Source organism: Leishmania major, chromosome 29 (genome assembly GCF_000002725.2).
Source record: "Leishmania major strain Friedlin complete genome, chromosome 29".
Taxonomy (NCBI): Eukaryota; Euglenozoa; class Kinetoplastea; order Trypanosomatida; family Trypanosomatidae; genus Leishmania; species Leishmania major.
In genome coordinates, this window is record NC_007270.2 from 980,404 (window position 1) to 1,005,472 (window position 25,069).

The 25,069-nt window shown below is 58.9% G+C and overlaps 7 protein-coding genes across 7 annotated transcripts; all 7 read right to left on the bottom strand.

The window, feature by feature from the left end:
• Positions 1-1,276: 1,276 nt before the first annotated feature.
• LMJF_29_2220 (hypothetical protein) lies at positions 1,277-2,284 on the bottom strand (the record flags this gene model as incomplete). Its single annotated transcript, XM_003722257.1, has 1 exon — positions 1,277-2,284. One exon carries the CDS (start codon positions 2,282-2,284, stop codon positions 1,277-1,279), a length of 1,008 nt encoding a protein of 335 aa, XP_003722305.1.
• A 1,292-nt stretch (positions 2,285-3,576) lies between these two features.
• LMJF_29_2230 (conserved hypothetical protein) lies at positions 3,577-5,199 on the bottom strand (the record flags this gene model as incomplete). The annotated part of the gene is made up of 1 exon (XM_003722258.1): positions 3,577-5,199. One exon carries the CDS (start codon positions 5,197-5,199, stop codon positions 3,577-3,579), a length of 1,623 nt encoding a protein of 540 aa, XP_003722306.1.
• Positions 5,200-7,360: 2,161 nt separating this feature from the next.
• Positions 7,361-9,967, bottom strand: LMJF_29_2240 (putative aminopeptidase; the record flags this gene model as incomplete). Its single annotated transcript, XM_003722259.1, has 1 exon — positions 7,361-9,967. The coding sequence occupies one exon, from the start codon at positions 9,965-9,967 to the stop codon at positions 7,361-7,363; it is 2,607 nt and encodes an 868-aa protein (XP_003722307.1).
• A 2,447-nt stretch (positions 9,968-12,414) lies between these two features.
• Positions 12,415-14,538, bottom strand: LMJF_29_2250 (conserved hypothetical protein; the record flags this gene model as incomplete). The annotated part of the gene is made up of 1 exon (XM_003722260.1): positions 12,415-14,538. The coding sequence occupies one exon, from the start codon at positions 14,536-14,538 to the stop codon at positions 12,415-12,417; it is 2,124 nt and encodes a 707-aa protein (XP_003722308.1).
• A 1,059-nt stretch (positions 14,539-15,597) lies between these two features.
• LMJF_29_2260 (conserved hypothetical protein) lies at positions 15,598-16,560 on the bottom strand (the record flags this gene model as incomplete). The annotated part of the gene is made up of 1 exon (XM_003722261.1): positions 15,598-16,560. One exon carries the CDS (start codon positions 16,558-16,560, stop codon positions 15,598-15,600), a length of 963 nt encoding a protein of 320 aa, XP_003722309.1.
• A 2,946-nt stretch (positions 16,561-19,506) lies between these two features.
• On the bottom strand, positions 19,507-20,463 carry LMJF_29_2270 (hypothetical protein; the record flags this gene model as incomplete). Its single annotated transcript, XM_003722262.1, has 1 exon — positions 19,507-20,463. One exon carries the CDS (start codon positions 20,461-20,463, stop codon positions 19,507-19,509), a length of 957 nt encoding a protein of 318 aa, XP_003722310.1.
• A 1,720-nt stretch (positions 20,464-22,183) lies between these two features.
• LMJF_29_2280 (conserved hypothetical protein) lies at positions 22,184-23,107 on the bottom strand (the record flags this gene model as incomplete). Its single annotated transcript, XM_003722263.1, has 1 exon — positions 22,184-23,107. The coding sequence occupies one exon, from the start codon at positions 23,105-23,107 to the stop codon at positions 22,184-22,186; it is 924 nt and encodes a 307-aa protein (XP_003722311.1).
• Between the last annotated feature and the right edge of the window lie 1,962 nt (positions 23,108-25,069).

A 25,069-nucleotide genomic window follows, 5' to 3' on the forward strand; every position in this document is an offset into this window, starting at 1 on the left:
TGCCAGGATCACCGGTGTCAACATCATCACCACCGTGATCTAGCCGCGAACAGCAATGAGAATGCAAAAAGAAAAATACATACAGAAGAAGTTTACCACAAAAGGCAGCCACACACACACACACACACGCACGCACGCACGTATACGTACGTTCATAGACACACATACAGAGAGAGAATGAGATACAAGCGCATTGAAAAGTTAATAAGAATGTAAAAATATGCATAAGAGAAGCAGGAGGAAAGAAGGGCCGCGGAGCACAGCCCCCCTCCCCTTCCCCTCTCTCGCCGGAGAGGGGGTAAAACGGAAGGGAAAAGAAGAAGAAAGCATATAAAAGAACAGCGCACCATGGCTAGAGGAGGGGAGGGGCTATGGCACACCTATCGTCGGTAGATAGGGGGAGGGGGAGAGGCTGACGAACGACTGCCCTTACAGCATTTCTCGCGTTCTGTACGGGCAATCGCATGAGAGCAGCCACGAAGCCACGAAGAGAGGGAAGAGAAAAGAAAACGCGGAAAGTCAACGCTGCGCTGGTCAGGGCCGCCTTCACCCGGTCGTCCTGGAGCTGAAGCCGAAAGTGGGCGATCTCATCTTGGTTGCGACCCCAATCATCCACGAAGGCATCAATTTGCTCACGGGGGACGGTAATGGAGGCGTCCGTGCGCGTCGGCGATTGCGCTCGAGCACGCTCGCGCAGATCGAGCTGATGCTGAACGCGGCGCAGCACCCGCTCCGTCGAAAGGTGTGGTTAGTGGATCTGCGACACTGACACGCGCTCAGCTGTCTCAGCAGCTTTCCAGCTGCTCCTCCTAATAGGCCCACACCGTTTCCTCGGGCTGCCAGTGGCACCGCGGCGCATCACGGAGCTGCAGCACTGTCTATCGAGATGCGGCTGCTACCTGTCTGACGATCTGTCGCTCCCCGCCGAGAGTCCAGCCGCCGCTGGGAGAGGAAGAGAAGCTCCATGTATTTCCGGCGCCGTTCATCAGGCGACAGCTGTCGCCAACTGGTGAAAAGGAGCCCAGGTGACGCATGGGGCCTTCCAGCTCACGCTTCTTCGAGAGCGGGGGAAAGTACTGCGTCGCGCAGCTGCTGCTTCTTGACCCTCGCTTCGAAGCGCCTCATTGTCGCTCTGCTCCTCGCCGCTGCCACAGTCAGACACTCCAGGCTGCCAGAGGTGAAAAGTACAAAAGCCTAGCTCGCAGACTCCGCCGCGGCGGCCTTGTCACGGCTTGGTCAAGGCTGCACCCTCGTTGCGACCCTGCTTTTTGTTCTTTCACGACGCATTGGGGGCCTTTCTGTCAGCCTTCAGCAGCGGGTTGACACCACGCCGCGTTGCAGAGGTCGGCACGGCCTCTATATCTCTTGAGAACTCGACTAGCGGAGGCGCCGGCGATGGGCTGAGGCTGAACGGCGACAATCCCAGCGCTGTCCGATGACCGCCAACGCCAGAGGGAGTGAAAGAAGAGCTGGCACCCAACGAGGACCAGTGTCGCAGCTTCGGCGCTGTGGCAGACACATCCGGTCCACTCGTGAAGCGTGATGCTGAGTCACCTGCGGAGAGGAGGGCAACTTGCCTCGGTGCACGAACAGCCGATAGGCTTGCACTTGTCTCCTGCGATCGAGTAGCACTTAACGTGGCGGCGTCAGTGCTCCTCTCCGACGGGGTCACGGGTATGGCATAGTACTGCACTGCCTTCTTCACACGCGACCCGTCAGGCGCCAAAACCAGTGATGCCTTCCACGTCTCGTACTGCTTGAGCGAGCGGCACAGCAGCGCCTCGTGGGTGGAGGTATGATGCACAAAGCTCAACACGTTTATGAGTGCCTCATACTGCGCCGCAGATGTCGCGTGCAGCAAGAGGTCAACCGGCATCTCGTGGAAGCAGTTCCAGCGAGAGAAGTCCTTGGGTACAATGGCGAAGGGGCGACTTCGCATGCGGACGCCAAGGGCACGCGTCTGAGCATCGCAGATAAGTTCCGAAATGTCCTCGACTTTGGCGCACCGCGAGACGTGCCCCCGCTTCGAGGCTACACCAATCGTGTAGTCTGTGACAAAGACGACACGCTTGTTGCGGGCACCGATACGGTTGAGCTTACTCACCACGTCAAAGAAAAAAAGTCGAGCACCTCGTAGGTAAGGAAAGGCACTGCTGTACTTGTCCGGGAGGTCCATGAGAGCGCACTCCGCGAATCGTTTACCCGTCCGCGTCACGGGGGAGATGCCCTTCCCTTCCTTCTCCACATCACACGAGGCCTCGTCGGGTGAAGAAGTGGTGCTCATGGAATGGTGCAATGACACGTGGTTGCTTTGGGGTCGATGCAGTGCTGATCGGCTCTACGCATGCACGCAAATAGACAACCCCCCCCCCAGTTCCGTCACATGGACACAAAAGGAGAGAGACCTAGAGAGCACGTCTGCACACCCTGGCATGCATCATCGTTCAAAGGAGGTTCTACCACGTTCTGTCACGAGCCCTGCAACCCCCCCCCTTTTCCCTGAGGATGCTCTGCTCGTTCCCTTTTCTGTATATATATATATATGTATATATATATATATATATCGTATCTTCTCTCGGTCGGATGTGTCGGTAGGAAGAAGGAGCGCGGTGGCGTACTGGCGTGATGTGGCGTCAAGTAGGGAGCACAAAGAGCGAAAAGAGACCACAGAACGGTGCAGGCGGTGAAGTTAGAGAGAGGGGAGGTCAGAGATAGTCAGTGCCTGTTTCGACGACATTTAAATGGCAGAACGCGCATCCTCATCAACCCAGAAAACGACTGCGCTGAAGACGAGGCGGTCACGCCACGCTCGCGCGCCGCAGACCACATACGAAGAGCTTCTTTTCCGCCAAGGTGTCCACCATCTCTGACGCACAACATACGTGAAACTCCACTCAGCTCTACCCACCGGGCCTGTCGCAGGCCCCATCCGCGTGGGGCGAAGCAGCGCTGGACACACACGTGCTACAGCAATGCGCCGACGCAGTTATCCCAACACCGCCCCTGTGCGAGACTCTACTCGCCCTCCCAACCCACGCATCGCGGGTCGCCACCCAGTGCATCTCCGCGCGGTCGCGCACTCAGGCGCCCCACACCAGCAGGCAGTGTGAGGGCCGGGGGTGGGATGTGTTCGAGTCGCGCTAACGCTTTGCGCACCACATGGACGGCACAAGCGTGTGCACGGTCGCTGGCCGCTCCAGCGCAACGATGTCCATCACCTGACCGCCGACATGCATAGCGGTCAAGCGGTCTGATATCGCCCGCCATGTCCAAGGTGCGTGAAGTTTTCACCACCTGATGTGGCTCGGCGTTGGCGGGGATAGGGGGTGGGGGCTGCGTAGCTTCCCCACACAGAGCGTGACGCGAGGGGTGTACTGGGCCCTGCGATGCCACGCACGGAGAGGTGTGTCCACCCTACTCCCCCCCCTACCCTTTCGCCATCGAGCGGAATATATGCGGATCGATGGAATGGAGAAAAACGCACGATGCCGCCTCTCCAGCGATTCATGCGGCCTCCGTTTTCCTGCTCCTTCTTGCCCCGCTCTCGCGCCTCCCATGGCACTTAGCCAAACCTGCTCAAAAGGTCGAGCCGGCGAATGCCTTCATTATGCGCTCCTTGGCTTCTGTGAAGCGCGCCTCGTCGCCGGAGAGCATTGCCTGATCCACGCGCGTCACCTGCCCCAGCAGCTCGCCACTTTCCTCACCAAGGGTATCGCGATAGCCGTAGTAGCCCTCCTTCACCAGCCCCTCGCCTGTCCGTGACGCGCGAATCATGGTGTTGTAGGTGTCCATAAGCACCTCGTAGAAAGGGCTGGCGACCCCACTAGCCTGCATACGTTCGTGAAGACCGTCGACTGTCGCAGCAAAGAGGTGGTGCTCGTGGCCACGGAAGATCGCCTCAGCGGCATCCTGCTTGCGGAAGTAGAAGTCCAGCTTGCGGCCAAGAGCAAATTCGCGCGATACAAGACACGTGCAGGCACACCAGAGCGTAGACACGGCTGGCAGCGGCAGCGGCGTGCCAGCTGCACGACCCAAGAGCTTGTTCACCAGTTGCTCTGTGGCCGCGACGGCGTGCTGGGCGTAGGCGGCCAGGGACGTCACGCTCGTGCCCGTGTACACGCTACTCACCAAGCCAGCTCCGAAAGAGCAGAGCGGCACGCAGCCGTTCACAATGGCCAGGATGGCGGCTGCGTCAGGGGCGGTCAAGTAGGTGACGGACTCGCGAGGAAAAAAGAGGCGGAGCTGCTCTGCCAGCGCCTCTTGCCGGCCGGTGTCAGCGGCGATGGAAGGTGTCCATGAGGCGAATGTGAGCGCCACGCCGGAAAAAGCATGAGGCAGCTCCCTGCCTGACGCCGACGGAAGTGCCGCCTTCGTTCCGATTTCGCTGGCACCACCGTCTGCGCCGGTGGCCGCCGACAGTGCGCTTGGGGGCCGGGATGGAATGGGCGAAGAAAGAGTCGCAGATGCCCCGCTCGACGCCAGCGGTGTCGACTGCAGAGACCACTCCTTCGCCAGCACCGGGCCTGACGCCACCAACACCGGCGTCTCGATTTCGGATAGTGAGCCCGGCGCCGCTGAACTGGCATGTTCTACGAGGGGACCGTTTAGAAGTGCATCCGCAAGCTGCGCTGGCACCGCTCCATTAGCGGCGAAGCCTCGTGTGAACACCGCGACAAACCCATTGAAAGGCGCTGGTTCTGATTGCAACGACGCAATCGCAGCCGGCGCGGAGCGCCACCGGGTGAGCACATCATGAGTCGCTGGGCAGTGCTCGTTGCCGAACGCGGCGCGCGCCCATGCATCATGCCCCGGCAGGTACGACGCACAAGGAGTGCACAAGAACAGAGGGTGCTGGGCCCGCTTGCGGTTTATCGCGGATGCGGCGTCGCGGCAGAATTGCTTCAAGTCCTGCATGTGAACGACAGACGGCCATGGAGTTGCGGTAATGCTTGAGGGTGCAGCGGGTGACGAAGAGGCACCGGCAGAGCTGCCCTCTGCACCCGAAAAGTTCGCTAGACCGCCGCTGTACATCGAAGGCAATGTCGCCGTCGCTTTCTCCGGTGCCGCCATAGCAGCGTCCCGCGTCAGAAGGGTGACGAAGTCGACGCTGCGGTTTGCTGCGAGGGCGCAGGCGCACGCCTTACCCAGCTCTCCGGCACCAAGGACGGTGGCCGTTCTCATGTCGACTGGCCGTCTCATTGAACAAAAAGGCAAAGACGGCGGGATGAGACAAGCGTGGCCGCTGGGGGAAAAGGGGGAGGGGGAGGGGGAGGGGAGGTGGGCAAACATGCACGCACCGGAGCCGTGCACGTACAGCCGTGAAGGGCACACGGACACGGTTGCCCGTGCGCATGCGAGAGAAGGAGAGGGAGCGAGAGAAGGCAGTTGGTGCCACCGTTGGTTGAAACGCAACAAATGATGCGGTTCGAAGAGTGCCATGAATCGCAGACAGACGGACATGCGCACACGGGTCTCCTCTTTGTCGCGTCCTCGCTGATTATCTTCGTCGTCATCGTTCCCTTTTCCTCTCCTGCCGGCCTCACATAAGCTCTCGCCGCTGCGATACGCAGCGACCCGGCGGGAGGGCCGCTCTTTTCATCAGCACGGCGGGGGAGAAGGAGGGAGGAGAGGTCAAGGCGGGATGCAATGAAGCGGGGGCAGAACGGACAAGCGACAAGGAATGGTGGTGGGAAGCCGGCCTCTTTCCTAATCGCGCCAACACAGTTCAATGAACCTCCTCGCAGTACGAAGAAGGCTGACCTGCTTCAGCGCGCCGGCATGTCTTCTCCCTAGCTCTCGCTTGCTCCCTCCTCTTTACTTTCTTGCAGCTCTAACATTCAGGTCCTGCAGGCGGTATTTCTCTTCGTTTCTTGGAGTCTGGAAGCACGTTCTTTGAGGTGTGTCTTCGCCGCGCAGCTTCCGCAGCTCTCCCGCTTTCAGAAAAGAAGAACCGTAGAGGAGGCGGTAGCGACGGTTTACATAAGCACACGAATACGCGAAGAGGCACGCCTTTTCAGCATGATGGTGACGCCGTACAAGCCACAATAGGGCAAACAACCACAAATCAAGATGATGTGCGAAAAAAAAAAAGGAACGGGAGAGAGCGAGCGAGCGAGAGCACACCTCAGCTGAAAAACTGCAACAAATGCGCGGACGCCCACGCCACGCCACGTGTGTGCCGCCGTTGTCAGACCTTGATATACGGGGTCGATCCTGATACGCGGAGAACAGCGTGAAGAAAACGCCAACGACAACAAATAAATAATAAAGGACACGGACTCCGGTCATCCACGCGAGTGGCAGCGACACGCACACGAAAATGCGCGCATGCACTAGCGGTCCTGTTCCTTTAACGTGTCCGCCCTTTCGGCCATGCAAGATCAGTTGCCCGCCACTCCACCCGGCCTGTCCCAGGCCCCGTTCGTGTGGTGCCGAGCAGCGCTAGTCACATGCCTTACAGCCATGCGCCGACCCAGTCGGCTGAGCGCGGCCCCCGCCTCGAACCCTGCCCACCCACCCGCACCGCGGGTCGCCTCACAGCCGCGCCACCCATTGTGCTCGTCACCACCCAGTGCACCTCCGCGCGGTCGCGCACTCAGGCGCCCCACACCAGTGGGGCAGTGTGAGGCCCGGGGGTGGGATACGTACGAGTCGCGCTGACACGTCGCCCATCACATGGATGGCACCAGCGCATTCGCCGTCGCAGGTCGCGCCGACGCAACGCCGTATACGACCTGGCCGCCGACATCCGCAGCGGCAAACCGCTCTGGCCTCCCTCCACGTCGTAGGCACTTGGCCCTGTCACCACCAGAGGTGGCTCGGCATCGGCAGGGGGATAGGGAGAGGCTGCTTGGCTTCCCCACGCAGAGTCGGGTGCACTGGCCCTGAGGTACCACGCACGGAGAGATGTTCCCCCACCATCGGGGTTGAACGAAGGCAGGCAGGGAAGCAAAAATAAATCGTGAAATGCTTCGATGATCAGAGTGCTGTGTGAGGCGCTGAAATGGTGCGAGGAGACATGAGGGAAGCACACATGCGAGCGCGGCGGAGACGTGCACGCGAGAGGGCAAGCCCACAAAGCGAGAACGACATGGAGAATTCCGTGTCACAGTGCAGCTACATGACTGCCCCGGCGTGTGTGCGGACGTGTTCACGCACGCAGGAGAAATCAACGAGGGATACCCTCATCTGCGAGGAGGCAGCTCAAAGGCGCTGGCACGCACGTACGTCTGCTCACTACTCCTCCAGCTCACAGCCCGCCCCTCCCCCTCTGCCCCCTCCTCTCCCTCATCATTCTCTCACTCTGTCCAGTCACACCCTCGCCCCTCCCCTCCCTGTGGGGCTCATGAGTGCATATGAGCTAGTGACAGCAGAATACGTGAGGCAGGGAAGCCTTCCACTTTTTGTTCAGCCACGAGCGAATGCGCAGCTCCTCAGCGGCGCGGCCGATGGCGAGGCGGGCATTAGGAAGTGGATGCGTCTCGAAGAAGGTCTCGAACTCGTCCGCCGCAGCATCGCCAGAGAGCGCCTCACCCAGGAAACTCACAATAGCCTGGATGCGGAACTGGCCGCCACCCCACTGCGCCTTCACGGCGTCGAAGTTGTTCTGAAAAGCCTGCCACACCTCCGCGCCGGAGATCGCTGGATTCGACGCGAGGCTCCAGAAGACTTGTCCGCCGTATTGGCTGCGGACGCCATCGTTCTCGATGCATTTTTTCATGATGCCCAGTGCAAAGTCAACTGAGGCGCCACTCGTCATGGCCACGACCAGCGAACGACACAGCTCCTCGTTGCCGTCCACCTCCTGCAGTTTCGCGTACAGCTGCGCGTTGCGCGCTGGAAGGTCGGCGGGATCGGTCATGCGAACCCAGGCACGCAGGCAGGAGCTGAGCGTGCCAGCGTTGAAACCTTCCCCGGAGAGGAAGCCCTGTGCCTGCTGCAGCGCCCACTGGATCACCGGGTGCGCAGAGACCTCCGCCGGCTCCCAGCTGTTCAGCAAAGTGGAGATACTGGCGTCGAGGTAAAAGTTGCGGCGCAGCGACGCGTTGTCGTCCTGCGGGCTGACTCCTATAAAGGACTCGGCGACAGGGGTGAGGAAGCCATGCAGCTCCTTGTTCAGGCTCTTTGTCAGAGAAGTATCATCGAAAGAGCGGAGGAAGGTACCCATGGTCTGCATGTACTCTCGCAGCACATAGATATCCTTCTCAAACGCCGAAACGGCCTTCGCGATCCTCGCCAGCCGCGGAATGTCATCGTAACCTATCCGAATCGCGGCCAGCGTGTCGGAAAAGAGGGAGCGGCGATCGGCAGGAGAAAGCTGGCTGTAGTTGGCGAGCCATGCATCGAAGATGGCGTTGTCGTATCGGCAGCGGTAGAAGCCGGTACGACGCGGGTTGGCGTTGGCAAAGGCCCCCTTCGCAATACCGGCCGGCAGGGTCACCTCCATGGGCTTGTCACCGCGCAGCATCGGTGTCGCACGCCCAGCGGCGGCGTCGATGCCCTCCACGACAAGCGGCACACACCACGTCCGCATACTCTTCTCCGACGCCGTCACGAAGCGGCACGCTTCTTGCGTCACCACAATGGTGTTCTCGTCCTTTCTGGCCACGTGGATGATTGGGTAGCCCATCTGCGTGGTAAAGCTGGTGAGGGCCTCGGTGATGGGCAGCTGCGACGACTCCTCGAGCGCCTCCCACAGTTGCGCCGTTTTAGTGTCCCCGAATTGGTGCTTTCTGATGTAGTGTGCGACGGCAGATTCCCACCTGTCGCCAAGAAACGCCTGCAGCATGAAAACCAGGCCCATGCCCTTGTTGTAGCTGATACTGTCGAAGATCTGGGTAATATCTCCGGGATCGTGGATGGGCACCTCAACGGGGTGACTGTGCTCGTATATGTCGTCGTTCAGCGCCGACACCACCTGCAGCGCCGCAGCGTCCAAAGCGTTCCACTGTGGCGCGTACGCGTGCGTCGCGTGGTAGCCGCACCACGACGCAAAGCCCTCCTTGAGCCACAGACCCTCCCACCAGTTGATGGCAACAAGGTTACCAAACCAGTTGTGCGAGACTTCGTGGCATACCAGGTTCGACGTGCCGCGCTTCGCCTCCACGCTCGACTGCTGCGGGTCCACCAGTATGGCCTCAGCGCACGTGATGCAGCCCCAGTTCTCCATCCCACCGATCGGAAAGTCGGGAACGGCAACGACGTCCAGCTTAGGTAGTGGGTACTTGCACTGGAAGAACTTCTCAAAGAACTCGAGAGCGAACACGGTGATGCTGAGGGCAAACTGCGCCCGTCCCACCTTGCCCAGCGTCGCGTACACGCTGACCGGGATGCCCTTGACGACGGTGCTGATGTGCTCCAGCTCACCAACAACGCAGGCTGTCAGATACGGCGGGCACCTGGGCACCGTTTGGAAGGCGTGCACCACGGTGTCCCCTTCCACCGTCTTCGACTTCAGAGGACCGTTAGAAAGGACGACGTAGTGCTCCTCCGACTTGGGGAGCGTCACGGTCAGCGTGAAATCCGCGCGCTGCGCGGGTTCGTCGTGGCAGATGTAGAAGAGTCGCGCTGACACGGGCTCGAAGTGTGTGGAGGCCATGCGGTGCTGCTTCCCGTTATGCTTGAAGTTCACCTGGTAGAAGCCGCGCAGCTCCTTTTGGATTACATGCGTGAACTCGAAGTGCAGCGTCGGGTCTGCCAACGCCATCGTCTCCGCGTCCAGCTTCAGCACAAGCGTGTGCGCCGTGTCGTCGCGCCGTTCCAAAGTGGCGCCCTTCACTGACGTCACCTCGATCGACGGGGCTGCATGCAGCTGGATCGTGTCGCCGTCTGGGAAGGCAGGACAGCGCTGCAGGTGCACCGTCTCCACCGCTGTGTAGCTCCACGTGGAAAGATCCACCGCGACGCGCAGGTGATACCCGGAGGGCACATACGGGTTCTCCAGTTTGACGCTCTTTGTCATCGACATAGTTGCCAGCCGAGAAGAGGAACCTGGGAAGAGACTGGGGCCGGGGTGGACGAGGTAAGAGATGCGAAAAGGAAAATAGGAAAGGCAGCAGAGACACACACGAAGCCAGCAGAGCGGCCGGTACGAAACACACACACACACATACACAAATTTAAGCGAAGAAACGAGCGAAAAGACAGACGTGTTGCCCTTCTCCCTCCGCACCAAGAACAGCGTACGTGGGTTGCTCACGAGGAATATGCGATAGATTCTGAACAGCAACGGGCATATGTGTGCACGTTTTTTTTTGTTGTTTGTTACGTCGCAAACATGCGCGAGTGCAGAGGATGGAAGTAGAAGCAGCGAAAAAAAAAGTATCAAAGGACAGCAGGAGGCTAACGGCACACGATGCAGAGCAGAGCATCCACAAAAGAGGATGTGCAGCGCTGTAGAGAGAGCCGTGATGAAAGAGATTTTTGTTTCCCACGCATCGCTCGACAACGAGCAAGCCGGTGAAGACACGCATAAGACTGCAGCTCACCTACGTCTGCTGCGCTACAGCGAAACCCTGGTCAACCAGGGCGAACCGCCCTGCCGACGGATGGGGCCATGCGCCTTGCGGGCTCTTCTCGTCCTTCCTCGCCCCTTCTTCGCACACGTGCTGCGCCATCGACGCCACACGGAGACTCGCGTGGGCTGCATGCCTTGATGCACGCGGCCCGTGCCGGTGCTCCTGCTCGAGGGCGCGAGCGGTGGCGCCCGCCGTGCGGGTGATGAGGGCGTGGTCGAGGTGCATGCCGGGGGAGTTCAAGGAGGGGGCAGGCCAGCCTCAGGTCATGGTCCTCTGAAACCCGGCACAACCTGCCTGTATGCCATGCTTCTCCCTCTCAGCCGCCTCAAGCCGCGGCGCCCCATAGCATGGCGTGGTGACTCTCCACACGGGAGCCTGGAGGGCTCGATGGTGCCCGTTCGGGGGTGTTCTCGTCCTGCTTCCGGCATCCGTGCCCCATCAGCCCGCCCGGCCGGATGGAGGAGGTGCCGCCTGCTTGCGCGCGCGTGCGCCTCGGCGTTGATCGGTATGGGTCTCTTCGCGCCGCTTTCGCCCATCACTCCTGCTCTGCTGGCCCCCGCATGCCGTGACTGGATGTGACACACCATGTCAGCGCTGTGGTTGGCAGCGCGTGCGCACCGTGCTCGCACTTTCCGACCTCGGGATCTGCTTCAGCACGACGTTGCTGTCCAGGGAGGAGGTTCGCGACACTCGCACGCCCTTTCCGTCGATGCCACAGGGAGGGGGGCGTGGCTGGTTGGCCTGCCCGCATGCACCGCAACAGGTCGGGTGCTGCCGTGAGTGTGAGGCAGCAAGGGGCGCTCCACCTTTTCCCGAAACCGCGCGCCTTCCACAGGAGGGGCGGAGGCTCTGGCGGGCGTCGAAGCACCACAACGCTAGCGCGCTAGTAGGCGGCACGCCCTCGGCACTCTATGCTGTCGCCACCGCTCACCCGCCGCTGCAGGAATCCAGAGTACGGTCAAGGTGCCCGTGCGCAGGTGGGCGAGCATCGCCTCCTATCGTCGCGTGAGTGCGGCTTCGGGGGATGTCGGGCTGGCGTCGAAGACCGGCAGCCGGGTCCTTAATCAATATCGTTGGAGTCGACTCATTAGCGCATGTCTGCTTGGCGCGCGTATCCGTTATTTTCCTGCGCCTCGTTAGTCGCAGACAAGCGGAAGTGACGGACGCTCGCGGCGGGCGAGTGGCGCGCGTATGGGCTTTTCGAACCACTGACAGAGTTCTCACTGATTTGGTCCAAGCGTGATCACGGCCGCCAGTCTCCTCAGCACAGCACCAGCTCAGACCTGTTCGCCCGCACGAAGAGTCCACAACGAATGACTGGAATCAGGCTGCAGGCCCTTGGCTTCCGCACAGAGTTAGGTATTGCACCCTGATACCACTCCGAGGTCTCCCCCATCGGCGGGCGCGCGATACGATGGGCATACGATACAATAGGAAACGGCTGTGGAGTGGAGCCAGGAGATCTGAAAGATGTCCTTGCGTGGGAAGGAGTGTTAGGTGCGAGGTGGGGTAGAGGGGGTGGGTATGGAGGCAGTCTGTCAATGGTTAGTGACAGAGAGGGAGGGGGATTGCGGAGCCCAAGGACAAGGGGGGAGGGTTCCTCACTCATTCGTTTCCAGTCGGGAGGCAAGCCGAGAGAGAGCGGAGCAGTGGGGCCAAGAGCACGGGAAACGTGGGGAGGGGCAGGAGGGGGTGAGACGGTGGGGAGCGTTTCTCCAATCCCTCGCTGTAGGTGTGCCTGCTGTTTACTGTTGGAGACGCAATCAAACGACGGAACGCGAAAATGGAAAGGTCAAGGAGCAGAAGTGAGCGCCGTGTCCTCACGTCATCAAGGCGAAAAAGGAAAGTGATGGCTGAGTAACTTTTCATGGGATGGCGAGTGCCGAGAGCCGTCCCACTACTGCGGTGTCTGTGCGGCCGGTGCACCAGCCATTTCGACCAGCTGCGTCGACAGTAAGCTGATTTGGCTCTGTAGGGCTTGGCGCGTGTGTTTCGCCTCCGCGCGTTCTGCTACGATGAGTTGCTGCAGATGCGCAACGGCCTCCAGCGCTGTCTGCAGAGCATCCTCTTTCTCAGCCATCTCCACGTACAAGTAGTTCATTTGGGTGTAATAGCTAGCTGCTGCACGATCGGCAGCCGATAGCGCCACGAGAAGCTCTTCGTATTTGTCAGCGTAGGCGGTGTCGCGCACGCCCTCCGCCGTTAGTGTTGACGACGTGGCGATGGCAGTTCTGGGACGAAGCGCCCACGACGACGCTTCACTCGGTGGTGCATGGGCAGGTGTTCGAGGAGCAAGAGCGTCAGGCACCAACGCGGCGATGGCCGCATCCGCATCGGCTGGCGCCAATCGAGGTGAGCCGTACATCTCCTCCGAAGCTGCCGCTATAGCCTCCAGGCACTTGCAAAGGTAGTTCAGAGCGTCGCGGATCTCGCTCTTGTTGCAGGCCTCCGCCACATTAACTAAGCCGCTGTTGAGCGCCAGAATCGACGCGCGCAAAGAACGTACCGACGTGCAGCCCTCCCACCAGAACTGCTGCAGCGCCAGCAGCGAGGAAAGATCCATAGGCGGCTGCGTGGCCTCCAACGAGGAGGTGAAGTTGAGCGTTTCCTTCGTGGTGGGCGGTTCTGGTAGTGCACCTCCTCGGTTGCCATTATTGTAGCAGCGGTAGTACGCGGTGGGTGAGCGCTCGACGAGCATGCGCATCGCTGTAAGCGACCCTTCAATGGACGCCAGGGTGGCATAGCCGTGTCTTGTGACCTCCTCGACGAATTCGCCGCGCTCCGTCGTCGTCTTTCGTGGCTCAGCAGCGCCGTCGCCGGTGCCGGCGCTGACGTGTGCGGTGTACATAGTGTAGGAGTTGCCATGCGGCAGGATTGCGACACAGCTCTCTACGAGGAGCGGGAGCTGTGTCCGCAGAAGACCGACCCACTCCAACACGAGCTGCACAATATTGCCCTGAGCCTCGACAAAGGCGTCAGCCGAGACAGGGGCGGAGCCACCTTCCTCATCGGCGTGCTGCACCGCTGACAGCTGACTGTCCAGCTGCTCGAGGAGATACATAAGGCTGTCCTTCTTCGCCGTGTGCGCCTCCAGAAATACGGAGAGCCGATCACGCAGACACTCCAAGTCCCCCACGGTTGCCCGCTCCCGGGACGGCAGCTGTTCCTGCAGCACCACTGCAAGCACCGAGACGCCGCGCAGAAGCGTCTTGACGGTACCGGCAGCACTCTGCAGGGCGAGGGTAACACGCTCGCTCACCACTGCCGGTAGAGAGTCCGAAAAGGCGGCGGCCGCCGAATTCGATGACGGCCCTTTGGCAGGCCACCGCACCTCTACCGTGGTACCTGTCAGGAACGATTCTCGTTCCTGCTGCGGTCGGAGCAGCGTGGCCACAAAGAAGTGTCGGCAGAAGTCGCCCAAAGCCCGCTCAGTGAGGTAGTCAGCGCGAAGACGGTCGCCGGTGGCGGTGTTTGCTTCAAGGGAGCGGCGCAGCTCCTGCGTCTCGCGCTGCAGACGTGCAACCTCGCTCTTCAGCCTCTCCGTATCCTTCGCGCTGGAGTGTTGCACGTCTTCGAGTTTCGTCTTGAAAGCGTATATCTGCCGGTGCAACTGCTCATTCTCGCTGATGAGTCGCTCTACATCCTCCGGGGACAAAGACAACCGGTCACCAGCTGAACCGCGCTCACCGCGAGCGCCACCACGGTTGGCGCTGTCACTGTTGCCCATGATTGAGGACAAGCCCTTCAACATGTTCTGGCCGAACGCTGACCCACTACTACGCTCTTGCTCTTGCTGCGCTTCAAGAGACTTCACTTTGCGCTGTAGGGCGGCGTTCGCCCGCTGCGCCTCTGCCAGCTGCTGGGTCGCGGTGCTCAGCTCCCCCTGCAGCTGGGTTTGACGGGCCTCAACCTCTTTCTTCTGCTTTGTGACCGTGACAACCGCCTTCTTGAGCAACGAGATCTTCTTCTCGAAGTCACCGTCGGACGCCATCAAGGCAGCCAGCTCCTCCTTGCTCGACATCGCTGATCACCAGGCCTCGCGTGTTCGTGTGGGGTAAGGACGCACACGGCGCAAGAAGCATGTCCTTCACAACCCGTTCCGTGACCCCAGATAGAAGGGGGACAACGAGGAGCGTGTAGAGAATAGGGGAGGATGTAGCGTGTGGGTTGATAAAGGCGAAATGCCAGGAGAACCACGGTGGTGGCAATACGATGCTCGAGGCGACAGGCGCAACACGCACGCCCAGACTGGCGCGATCGGAAGGGGAAGAAGGTTGGCGCAAGGGCTAAGCCGCAGGGTTCTCGATACTTTCAGTGATGCCGACTCGGCAGACAGAAAACGCAAGCAGCAAAACGAGCACACACATAAACACGCACACAGCCGCCAAGTGCGTGCAGGGAAACGAGACAGCAGAGAGAGGCCAAAAGACAAGCTGCTCAGTGGCTAACCGATGCGCACGTCAGGGCAAGCAAGAGAGAGAGAGAGGCAAGGGAGTGAGGGAACGTAGAAGTACGACAGAAAGCGGAGAGAGAGAGAGAGAGAAGGTGGGAAGGGAGGAAGGGACACTGATGCGAGCCTCATTTTCTTCACCTCGCTTTGGCTGTCGAACCACAAGACTTGTTGCACGCGCGACTGCGCTACATGGGCTGCGTGACAACAACGATCGCTTTTCTCGTAACGAGCCGGCAGTTGCCGAGGGGGCCGCGCAGGAGCACCAGAGGGTGGAAACATGCGACAAGTGTGCAAATCTTGTTCATTCTTTGTCTCGCTTGTTTAGTGTACGTCTGTGGGACTTCTATGTCGGTGTATGTGCGCTGACGCGTGTCGCGCTTGGGTAAGTGTTGATAGGAATACGCGAGGGGCTGGCCGGGGGCACGGCAGCAAGAACAGTACTGCTTCTCCACCGACCCTGCATCGCCTTTTTGTTGCCTGATGATATCAGGCACGGTGAAAATCTTCGGGCCCTTGATATCCCGCTGGGTTACTGCACACACGCACCTCCCTGTCCCCTTCTTCTGCCCCCCCCCCCTCACAGACATACACGCAGAGGAAGAGTAAGCTGGTCCCTTTTTGTGCATGTCACACCAGCCGCACTTGCCCTGACATAACATACGGGCGAAAATTGTGGTAGGGAGTGAGGAACAATTCGCCGGCGTTTATGGCACGCGAAGCGTCTTGGCCACCCTCGCCGAGATTCACAACACCCAAATCTTCGAGAGCCACACCAAAGACGTAAGCCCCAAGGTCCGGCTCCGGTAGTATCTCCAGCCCCTCCGCCTCGGAAGGATAGGGAACAAGATACTGCAGCGCAGCCGGCATCGATTGCAGGCCCGACGCCATCAAGGCCGCGTGCGCACTTTTAGCCAGTCGATCCGCCACCCATTTCTCCTTCAGCGACAAGTTTTGTCGCTGCGGTACACGCACTTCTGGTAGAGCAGCGGCAGCAGAGGCAGAGGAGAAAGCTTCAGTCTCATCTGCCTGTCCTAGCCCCGACTGCGGCATAGAAGACTGCCCAGCTCTCAGCCCTTCGTAGTAAATGGACGTGGCGAGATGTTCGATCTTGCGCAGTCGACATCGCAGCAGCTCACACAAGAAAAACTGAATGCGCTGCATCTCCAAGCCCATGATGTCGGACGGGCGGAAAGGCAAGAGCGAGCGCGCGGCTCCTTCACGCTTCTCCTCCGCCACCATCGCCTCCACCCGCTCCTGTGTTCGCTGAATCAAGTGGACAACGGTGCTGATGGTGGTCGCGGGGTAGGGCAGCACTTCGGGGCTGAAGCGTTCATTTGCGGTGGCTTCAATCAGCAGCTGAATCGCCGCCGCGGACGCGCTTTGCGTTTTAGCCGCCGCCCCACCGCCTGACTCAGTTGGCTCCAACGGGAGACCGTCCACTCCGAAGGTGGCGCTGATGCCGCTCATAGAGGGTGCGCCTGAAGAGGCGCCGCCGTCGCTGACCTGCGACAGGGGCCGCATCGGCGCACCGCCAGCGTGCAGGAGCGACTCATACTCCACCGTGTCGTTAAGGTTCTCTTCGAAGAACATGGCAATGCTTTTTCTCTTCTGCTGCTTCTCGCAACGATGCGTGAATCGACTGGGCACGTGAGGGCGGCTGCACTCGCTGGCAGGATGAGGGGAGGGAGGGAGGATGAAAGCGTGTGAAGGACCCCCCTCAATTGCTCTAATCTTCTGTGGAGCGCCGCAGGGTCTAGTGGTGCAGCACGGAGCAGGACCGCAGAGTTGAATTCTAACCGAAAACAATACACTGATATTAACCGGAAATGAGGGACCACGCGAAGAGAAGTGCGGACGATGAGGTGGCGGTGGCGTAAGGTGAAGCAGAAGCCGTTGCGCTACAGTTGCAACGAAGCACGATGCAAGCAGCCCACATATAAAACGGATTGGAAACGAAAAAATTGCTGTTCTCGCCTCCAACGTGTCATTCGACCACAAACACGTGAGTAAATATACGCATACGACTACAGCCCACCTACCTCTGCGGCGCGAGAGCTAAATCCTGCCCAGCCAGAACGAGCGCTCTGCGAAAGGCAGGCACATAAAGGGTCCACGGTGTTTGTGGGGAAAGGATGCGGGGGGGGGGGATGAAAGCTGTGGAGGTGGCAGAGCAAAAGCAAGGAGAGCAAAGAGGGATAACGAGTGTGCAACAGTGCGCATGTATGTGAGTGTGGAGGGTTTACAGGCGTACGGGCCTGGCGCCAGCCAAACAAGCGAGAAATCTTACAGCGGTGCCTCGACAAGGAGGGGGGTCCGTGTAAAGAGAGGACAAGAGCGAAATGGAGAGGAGGCCGGCCTTTCTCTTAGGAAGAGCGGCAACACTCCGTGGCACCGTCACAGAAACTTTTTCCCTCTCATCATTCTTCGGAACACGAGAACAGTCACGGCACGTGAGAGAGCAGTTGTCAACTCAGCCTGTTCGCTCCTGCGCGTGAGATGACTCGCTTTCCCATGTTCTCTGCCATGACAGATTTCCCTTTTTGGTTTTCTTACGCCTTGCCATGTGTGTACGCGCTGGTGTGCAATCGTCGGTGACTTTCCGTTTCGCAGGCTCTCGAGCTGCATTCGAATCCACCGGCCTCCTCCCCGGACAGACTTGCGCCGCCGCCTTCTGCAGTCCAATTCGCACTCGCCGCTCGCCCACAAAGACAGCACACGGAGAATAAGCGAGGGAGGGAGAGCGCCGTCGGGGAGAGGCCGTGACGTCGGCAGCAGAACCAAGCTCCTTGCTCCTGCCGAAGAACGAGGAGAGCAACACCCGCGCAGAAGCGCACCGCCCACATCGAGGGGGGCGGTGCATTGAAGCCGGCACTGCAACAGCAACGGCCGCTCTGTGCAGTTGTGCAGCGTCCTTCCAGAGGCATCTGTGAGAGACACACATGCGCACACACTAGCGCAGCCTTCAAGAGGCACACGTGCAGCGTCACGTACTTTTCGACCAGCAGTCGCTTCGTTCTTTACCTCCCCCCCCCTCCACCTCCCGTCGCCGCCTCTGCTCTCTCGGGTCAGTGAGACATGCATGGTGCGGCATGACTCCACATAAAGGCTGTGATGGAGAGAAGGAAACGAAGCTGAAAGCACCACACCGAGCATGCGCCCTCTTGTGCAGGGGTGAGCCTTTGTTACTCTTCTCGCGACTCAGGGCAAACACGGGCGCAATCGCATGGGCGATGATAAGGCGACGCTGGTCGTACAAATTCACACGCCGCACCCACCACCCCGGTGACACGCACATCGAAGATGCAGCGGTCAACGAAAGCGGCAGCAAGGGACACAGAAAAGGGCATGAAGCCAGGCAGAAACGACACAAGGAAGGACCGATGAAAGCACACATTCACGTCCATGCACGGTGAAAAAGATATGCAAATCAAGAAGCTCCCACATCCAGGCGCACGTCGTCGAGTGGGTGCAGGCGCGTCCGCTTGCTTACATGTGACTGGGTTGCCGCGAGTGTGCAACACTCCTCATGGAGAGAGTCGCAGAAATCCCAGGCGACGGCGGTGTCAGCAACGGCCACACGTAGGATATGGGAAACAAAGAAAGAAGTGAAAAGGGGCGCATGAGGCAGAAAAAAAGTTGGGCTAGAGGTGCACCGTAACACCTGTGAGGTGGCGGGTCAAGGCTGATCGCGCGTCGATACCGAATAGCGAACCTCAGTGGGAGGAGGGATGAGAAGAATGAAAAGCCCTCTAACGCGGGACGCATCAGAGCAGAGAAAGAAGAGGGCCAGAACACACAGCGTGACGGCACAAAACAAATCGGGCGAGGCAGTGGTTGAAACAAAGGGGCGAAAGGCGAAGAAGTCAGAAACAAATTTTTGAGCAACTCGCCTGCCGTGCCTGTGCCAATGCGCAACCTTGACGTGTTCTTACCTTGCCTCCTCCTCGCAGCCTTGACGATGTCAGCCGTGACACGCTTGTGTGTGTGTGTGTGTGTGTGTGTGTGCACTGTTTTACTTTTTTTCATCATCCCTATCACATGCACACGCGGAGACGAGCGAGTCAGCGAAAAAAAAAGAGAGAAACAGAGATAGGCGAAACGGAACATAAAAGAGGGCGCAAAGGGGTGTTCAGACGAAGAGCGCGCGTCACCTGCCGGCACCGCACCGGCGTCTTGTCGAAACACCTAACGCACGAGGAGGTGTATATCCTAAACGAGAATAAAAAGTGAGGATGAGAGAGAGAGAGAGAGTAAAGAACGAGAGACGAGAGAGGAGACAAGGTGGCTGGTGCGAGAGTTTCGAAAGGGTGAGGCACATACATGTACACATCGATGGATACAATTCGCAACATCGCTCAGCCGCCTCGCACGCATACGCGCATGACGCTTGGAGGCGCGCGCAGGTGTGTGTGTGTGTGTAGTAGTGCACACACCGTAAAAATACCAAGGCGGTATTCAAACAAGGAAAAAAAGGAGGGCGTGCAAAGGAGACTTCTCCAAAAGAGCGTCGCCACTGAATCAGTGCTCGCCAGCGTGTCACTCAATGATCACCCGCCTCCCTCTCTCCCCTCCGTGGCCTGCATGCCGAGCAACGTGCCGCGGCTTGCATTCAAGCCTCTTGCCCTTCAACACCATCTCGTCCAGGTGCTTCTGCATCTCCTCGCGCAGCCCCGTCGCGAGTGCCAGCGCGTCCACCTTGTCCGCGCAGTACTGGTACTTGCCGATGTACACGTACACATCCGCCGGGTAACCCGGCAAGCCCTTCAAGGACGGCGGCCATACCTCGTGGTTGCCGTAGGTGACGCAGTAATACAAGGGCATCTTGTGCGCCAGGATCGTTTTGAAGCTGCCGAGTCGGAAGTCCTTGAGCACCTCCGGTGTGCGGTTCACCATGCCCTCTGGGTAGAAGCAAAGGCTCTTACCCTGCTTCACCCAGTTCTCGACGTCAGCGGCGACGGCAGCCTGCTTGTCCTTGTCGACCGAAAAGGAGGCGCTGTTCTCATCCGAGAAGTACACCGGGAAGTGCGCAGCGCACCGCAGCGCGTACCCGAACAGCGGAAGGTTCAGAAGCGAGTTCTTCAAGAAGGTGCGGCCGTTCCACAAGACCGAGTACGGAATGACAGACATGGAAAAGAAGGGGTCAAAGAAGCTGCAGTGACACGAGCAGATGGCGCCTCGCTGCATGACGCTGTAGGGCAGCGATCCGGGCATCTGTACGGTGTGCACGTGTGGCACGTTTGCCGAAAAATACACCTTGAAGGCAACGTGCTTGCAGAAGCGCGAGAGGGCCTGAGCGGTGGAGGCGGGAATGATGTGTAGCGTGTACGCGAAAAAGGAGATGATGCGGCAGGCAATATGAGTCGCAATGACGGCAATGGCGAGATGTAATGAGAACCAAACACGCATCAGCAGCACAGAAAGCATGCGCTGGTGCAGCAGCCACAGAAAGCACCCGTAGAGGGGCATAAAGACGGTCAACAGCAGCAGCAGCATGACATGAATCTGCCTACCTACGTATGTGGATGGATGCGGGGGTTCATATGTGTGATTACAATGGAGAGGGAAGGTGCGACGGACACGGAAGTGCAGCACTGAGAAACATGGACTACTGAGAAGCGGGGAGCCGGTCGTTGTCAAGTGTCAACCGCTGAGCACCGAGAGAGCATGTGTGTGTGTGTGTGTGTGTGCTTGTGTACGTGTAACGTGGAAGTGCCTGAATAAGGAGGAGGATGTGGTTAGAGGAGGACAGCGAAGCCTACACAATACGAGCGGGGCGTCTGTACCCGCGATGCTAGAGTGAGAATGAGAGGTGGTGTGGAGAAAAATGATACGTGCGTGAGCTCCAGTCGAGACGCTTAGATATAAGGAATAGAAGCGAGAGCAATACATGCATGTATCAACATGGACACTTCAGTGTGCCTTGAGGTGCCTGCAAGAGAGGATTGCCACGCGGTAACGCACATGTGTGGCAGTCCAGTGGACGTGTAGAAGGTGAATAGCAAGAATAGCGGAAAGTACAGAGAGAGGGGGAGAGGGAGGGAGGGAAGGGAGGGGGCAAAGAGAGGAGATAGCGCGAGCGAGAGACCGGCACACAAGTGCACGCGCGCCAGCAAGGAGAGAGGCACATCGACGGGCACGCTTCCATACGCCATTTTGGCACGAGACGTCAGCAAAAAAAAAATGTGACGCCTCTGCCTCTTCTCCCCCGTGCCGCGCCCTTCGCGGCTTCGAAGCAACCTTTTTCCGTGAAGTGTGCGCGCCTGAGCCCAAGAGAAAGAGAAGAGAGAGGAAGGAGCTTCTTGCAGTTGCTGCGCGCTCTCTCCATCTCATGTCGCCCTCTCTTCAAAGACATTGTGAGTGCCACGCAGTCGATGCTGATGATTTTGATAACGCTACCACGGCGAAAGCAGGAGGTGACGGTGCGTTGCGTATTGATCCAGTCTCCAAAAATCTAGCTAGGGCGTCATGTACGCCATTCTCTTCGCTCTCTTCCCAAGCTCGCTGCTCAAAGCCTTCCCCCCCCCCTGAGCTGTCATAAACCGTTCTCTGCCATAGCATAACGACAAGAAAAACAAGTTAGGGGGGAGGGAGGAGGAGGAGACCAAGAAAATAAGGAAGGAGGAAGACAAGTACAGCAAGCACGAGTTGCGCCGGCGAGATGATCACAATCCCTGCGAATGATGATTATAAATGCAACACTGGAAACCGAAAGGGCGCAAGAAGACCTTCACTCACGCAGTGCAGTGAGGTACCAAGACGGGTTAGAAGCGCCCCCTCCCCCACTGGTAGATGTGAGTGGGCAGTAGACATCGTGAAGTGGCAAAGCAGAGAGAAGGCATTCGATGGAAGGCTCGCGTTCGCTCTTGACGGCAACGACAGACCACCTCATTCTACCGCAGTCACCAGCGCGCGCGCTTATATATATATATATGTGTGTGTGTGTGTGTGTGTGTGTGTGTGTGTGTGTTACCCTTCACAGCCTTCCAGTTCGATGATCTCTAATTGCGGGTATGTGCACGCGCCCCTTGCGGACAACCCGCGCTGAGCACCTGAGAGTGGGTGCGTGTATGTTTACATCTGTGTGAGTAAGCGCCACCGAGCTGCGTCTGTCTGCCCTGACACATCGTCGTGAACGACTCACATAGGTGCTCCTATCGTTGCCTTGGACACTTTTGTGTTCTCGGTCTGCTATGTGCGCGCACACACGCTGCGCCTAGGCTTTTGCGGCGAACCGCTTCCACCAGGGTTTGTACCCCCGCTTCTCCCGCAGCGCCAACATCTCGTCCAGGTGCTTCTGCATCTCCTCGCGCAGCCCCGTCGCGAGTGCCAGCGCGTCCACCTTGTCCGCGCAGTACTGGTACTTGCCGATGTACACGTACACATCCGCCGGGTAACCCGGCAAGCCCTTCAAGGACGGCGGCCATACCTCGTGGTTGCCGTAGGTGACGCAGTAATACAAGGGCATCTTGTGCGCCAGGATCGTTTTGAAGCTGCCGAGTCGGAAGTCCTTGAGCACCTCCGGTGTGCGGTTCACCATGCCCTCTGGGTAGAAGCAAAGGCTCTTACCCTGCTTCACCCAGTTCTCGACGTCAGCGGCGACGGCAGCCTGCTTGTCCTTGTCGACTGAGAACGAGTTCGCGTCCGTGGAGCTGAAGTAGACAGGGAAGTGGCCGCACAGAACAATCACGGTGCCAAACAGGGGAAGATTGCACAGGCTCGCTTTGAAAAAGGTCTTCACCTTGTCGACGTAGCGGTACGGAACATACCACAAGAACAGAATTGTGTCGAAGAGACTCGAGTGGCACAAGCACATGTTATGCTGCTCCGTGATCGACGAAAACGACAGAGAGCCGGGCAAGTGCTCCACACGGATGTGCGGACTGTTGAAGCGCAGCCAGTACCCGAACGTGGTGGCGCACACACACTTCACCAGCGACTGCGATGTTACCGTATCCAAGAGCTGTACCTTCCCCAGCAGGCTGAGTGCCACACCGCAAAGCCAGCTTATGATCACACACAGCACCAGGTGAAATGTATACCACACCCGCATCACAATGAGAGGCACCTTACGCTCGCGCAGCAGGCAAAGAAAACCGCCGTAGAGGGCGGCGAAGATGATCCACGAGAGGAGACTCATTCTTTCGTGCTGCAGTCGTGGCGGGCTAATCGCTCAGCAAGGAAAAAAAAAGAAAAAGGAAGGGGTGGCAATGTAAAAGAAGGGACGACACAGCGGGAAAAGACTGCGGAATGGAAGCGCTTGTAGAACACTAACAGCATCAACAGCCAAAAAAAAAAATAATAATAACACTATACCCCTTTCCTCGTTTCGTTTTGTATGTTGGTGTTGTGGGGGGGGGGGGTGAGGCGAGCACGCTCGTGCGAAGGCGCCAACAAAGCACCGTGGGACCTGAGGCAAACGATATGTGCGCTGAGGAACGCGTGCGTGTGGGCGGGTGTGGACGGGTGAAAAAAGGGGGGAGGGAGAAAGAGCGGTGGATAGAAAGGAGCAGGGATTTGGAGGAACCAGTGACAGAGCGTGAGTCTTATCGCGGGAAGGAGGAAGACGTCTTGCGCAGATGCACTGACAAGGCGAGCGGGAGATGGAAAGTGAGGTCAACAGCAGGGGGGGGGGGGCAAACTCAGGCTATCTGCTCGTGTTTGCTTCACTCCTCTCTCCTCTTCCACTTTGCTCGCTTGCTTTTGTATTTGTTTGTTGTCGTCTGTTTTTCCGTGGTAGCAGCCCGCACATGTACCCAAGCAGCTTCTGTTTCCTTTCATGTGTTCTACTTCTGTCATATCGCGTGTGCCCGTCCCCTACGCAACAAGGACAGCCCGGCGACGCTGCGTTAATCCAGTCCCACTTTCTGCCGCCTCCACTTACCCTCTCTCCACCATTCCCACTTTGATAGAGATAGGGGCAATCGCAAAACGAGAAAACAAGAGGGAATACAAGAGGAAAAGGGAAAAGGGGGTGCGGGATCAACGCTAGGTGAAAGGACACCACCTAAGCGTGCAATCCGCATGCATGCTCGCTGGCACCGTGGCCGCGCCGTATTCATCCCCGCCTTGTGACACGCACGTCGGCTGGCACGATTTCTCGGCCTCGATCCTCCCCATGTCACACAAACACACACATACATCCACCCCTTGACCCTCAGGGTAGCACCACCCCCTCAGCGGGAAGCTTTTGTTGCTTCCTAGACTCGTCATGTGGCAGTCCGCCCATCCAGGGAAAAGCATGCTTAGGCGTGCTACACAAGGACAGAGAAGGACGCCGGAACACGCACGCATGGCAAGCCATATCGACAACGAGAACCACAAGTGATGATTCAACGTGAATGCGCCTATTCATCCGCACCCAATACACACGTACCCATACACAAACGACAAGCCTTTTCACCTGTGCGGGAAGATAATTATCAAACAGACACCTTAATACACTTTTTTTTCAAGGTGTCCACCATCTCTGACGCACAACATACGTGAAACTCCACTCAGCTCTACCCACCGGGCCTGCCGCAGGCCCCATCCGCGTGGGGCGAAGCAGCGCTAGACACACACGTGCTACAGCAATGCGCCGACGCAGTCATCCCAACACCGCCCCTGTGCGAGACTCTACTCGCCCCCCCCCCCAACCCACGCATCGCGGGTCGCTACCCAGTGCATCTCCTCGCGGTCGCGCACTCAGGCGCCCCACACCAGTGGGGCAGTGTGAGGCCCGGGGGTGGGATACGTACGAGTCGCGCTGACACGTCGCCCATCACATGGATGGCACCAGCGCATTCGCTGTCGCAGGTCGCGCCGACGCAACGCCGTATACGACCTGGCCGCCGACATCCGCAGCGGCAAACCGCTCTGGCCTCCCTCCACGTCGTAGGCACTTGGCCCTGCCACCACCAGAGGCGGCTCGGCATCGGCAGGGGAATAGGGAGAGGCTGCTTGGCTTCCCCACGCAGAGTGGGAGGGGGGGGTGCACTGGCCCTGAGGTACCGCGCATGGAGGGGTGTGTCCCCCCCTGTCATCAGGGAATGCCCTAGGACACCAGAGAGAAAAGAGGAGCGCAATGAGAAAAACATACACACGTGACAGAGAAAGGAGG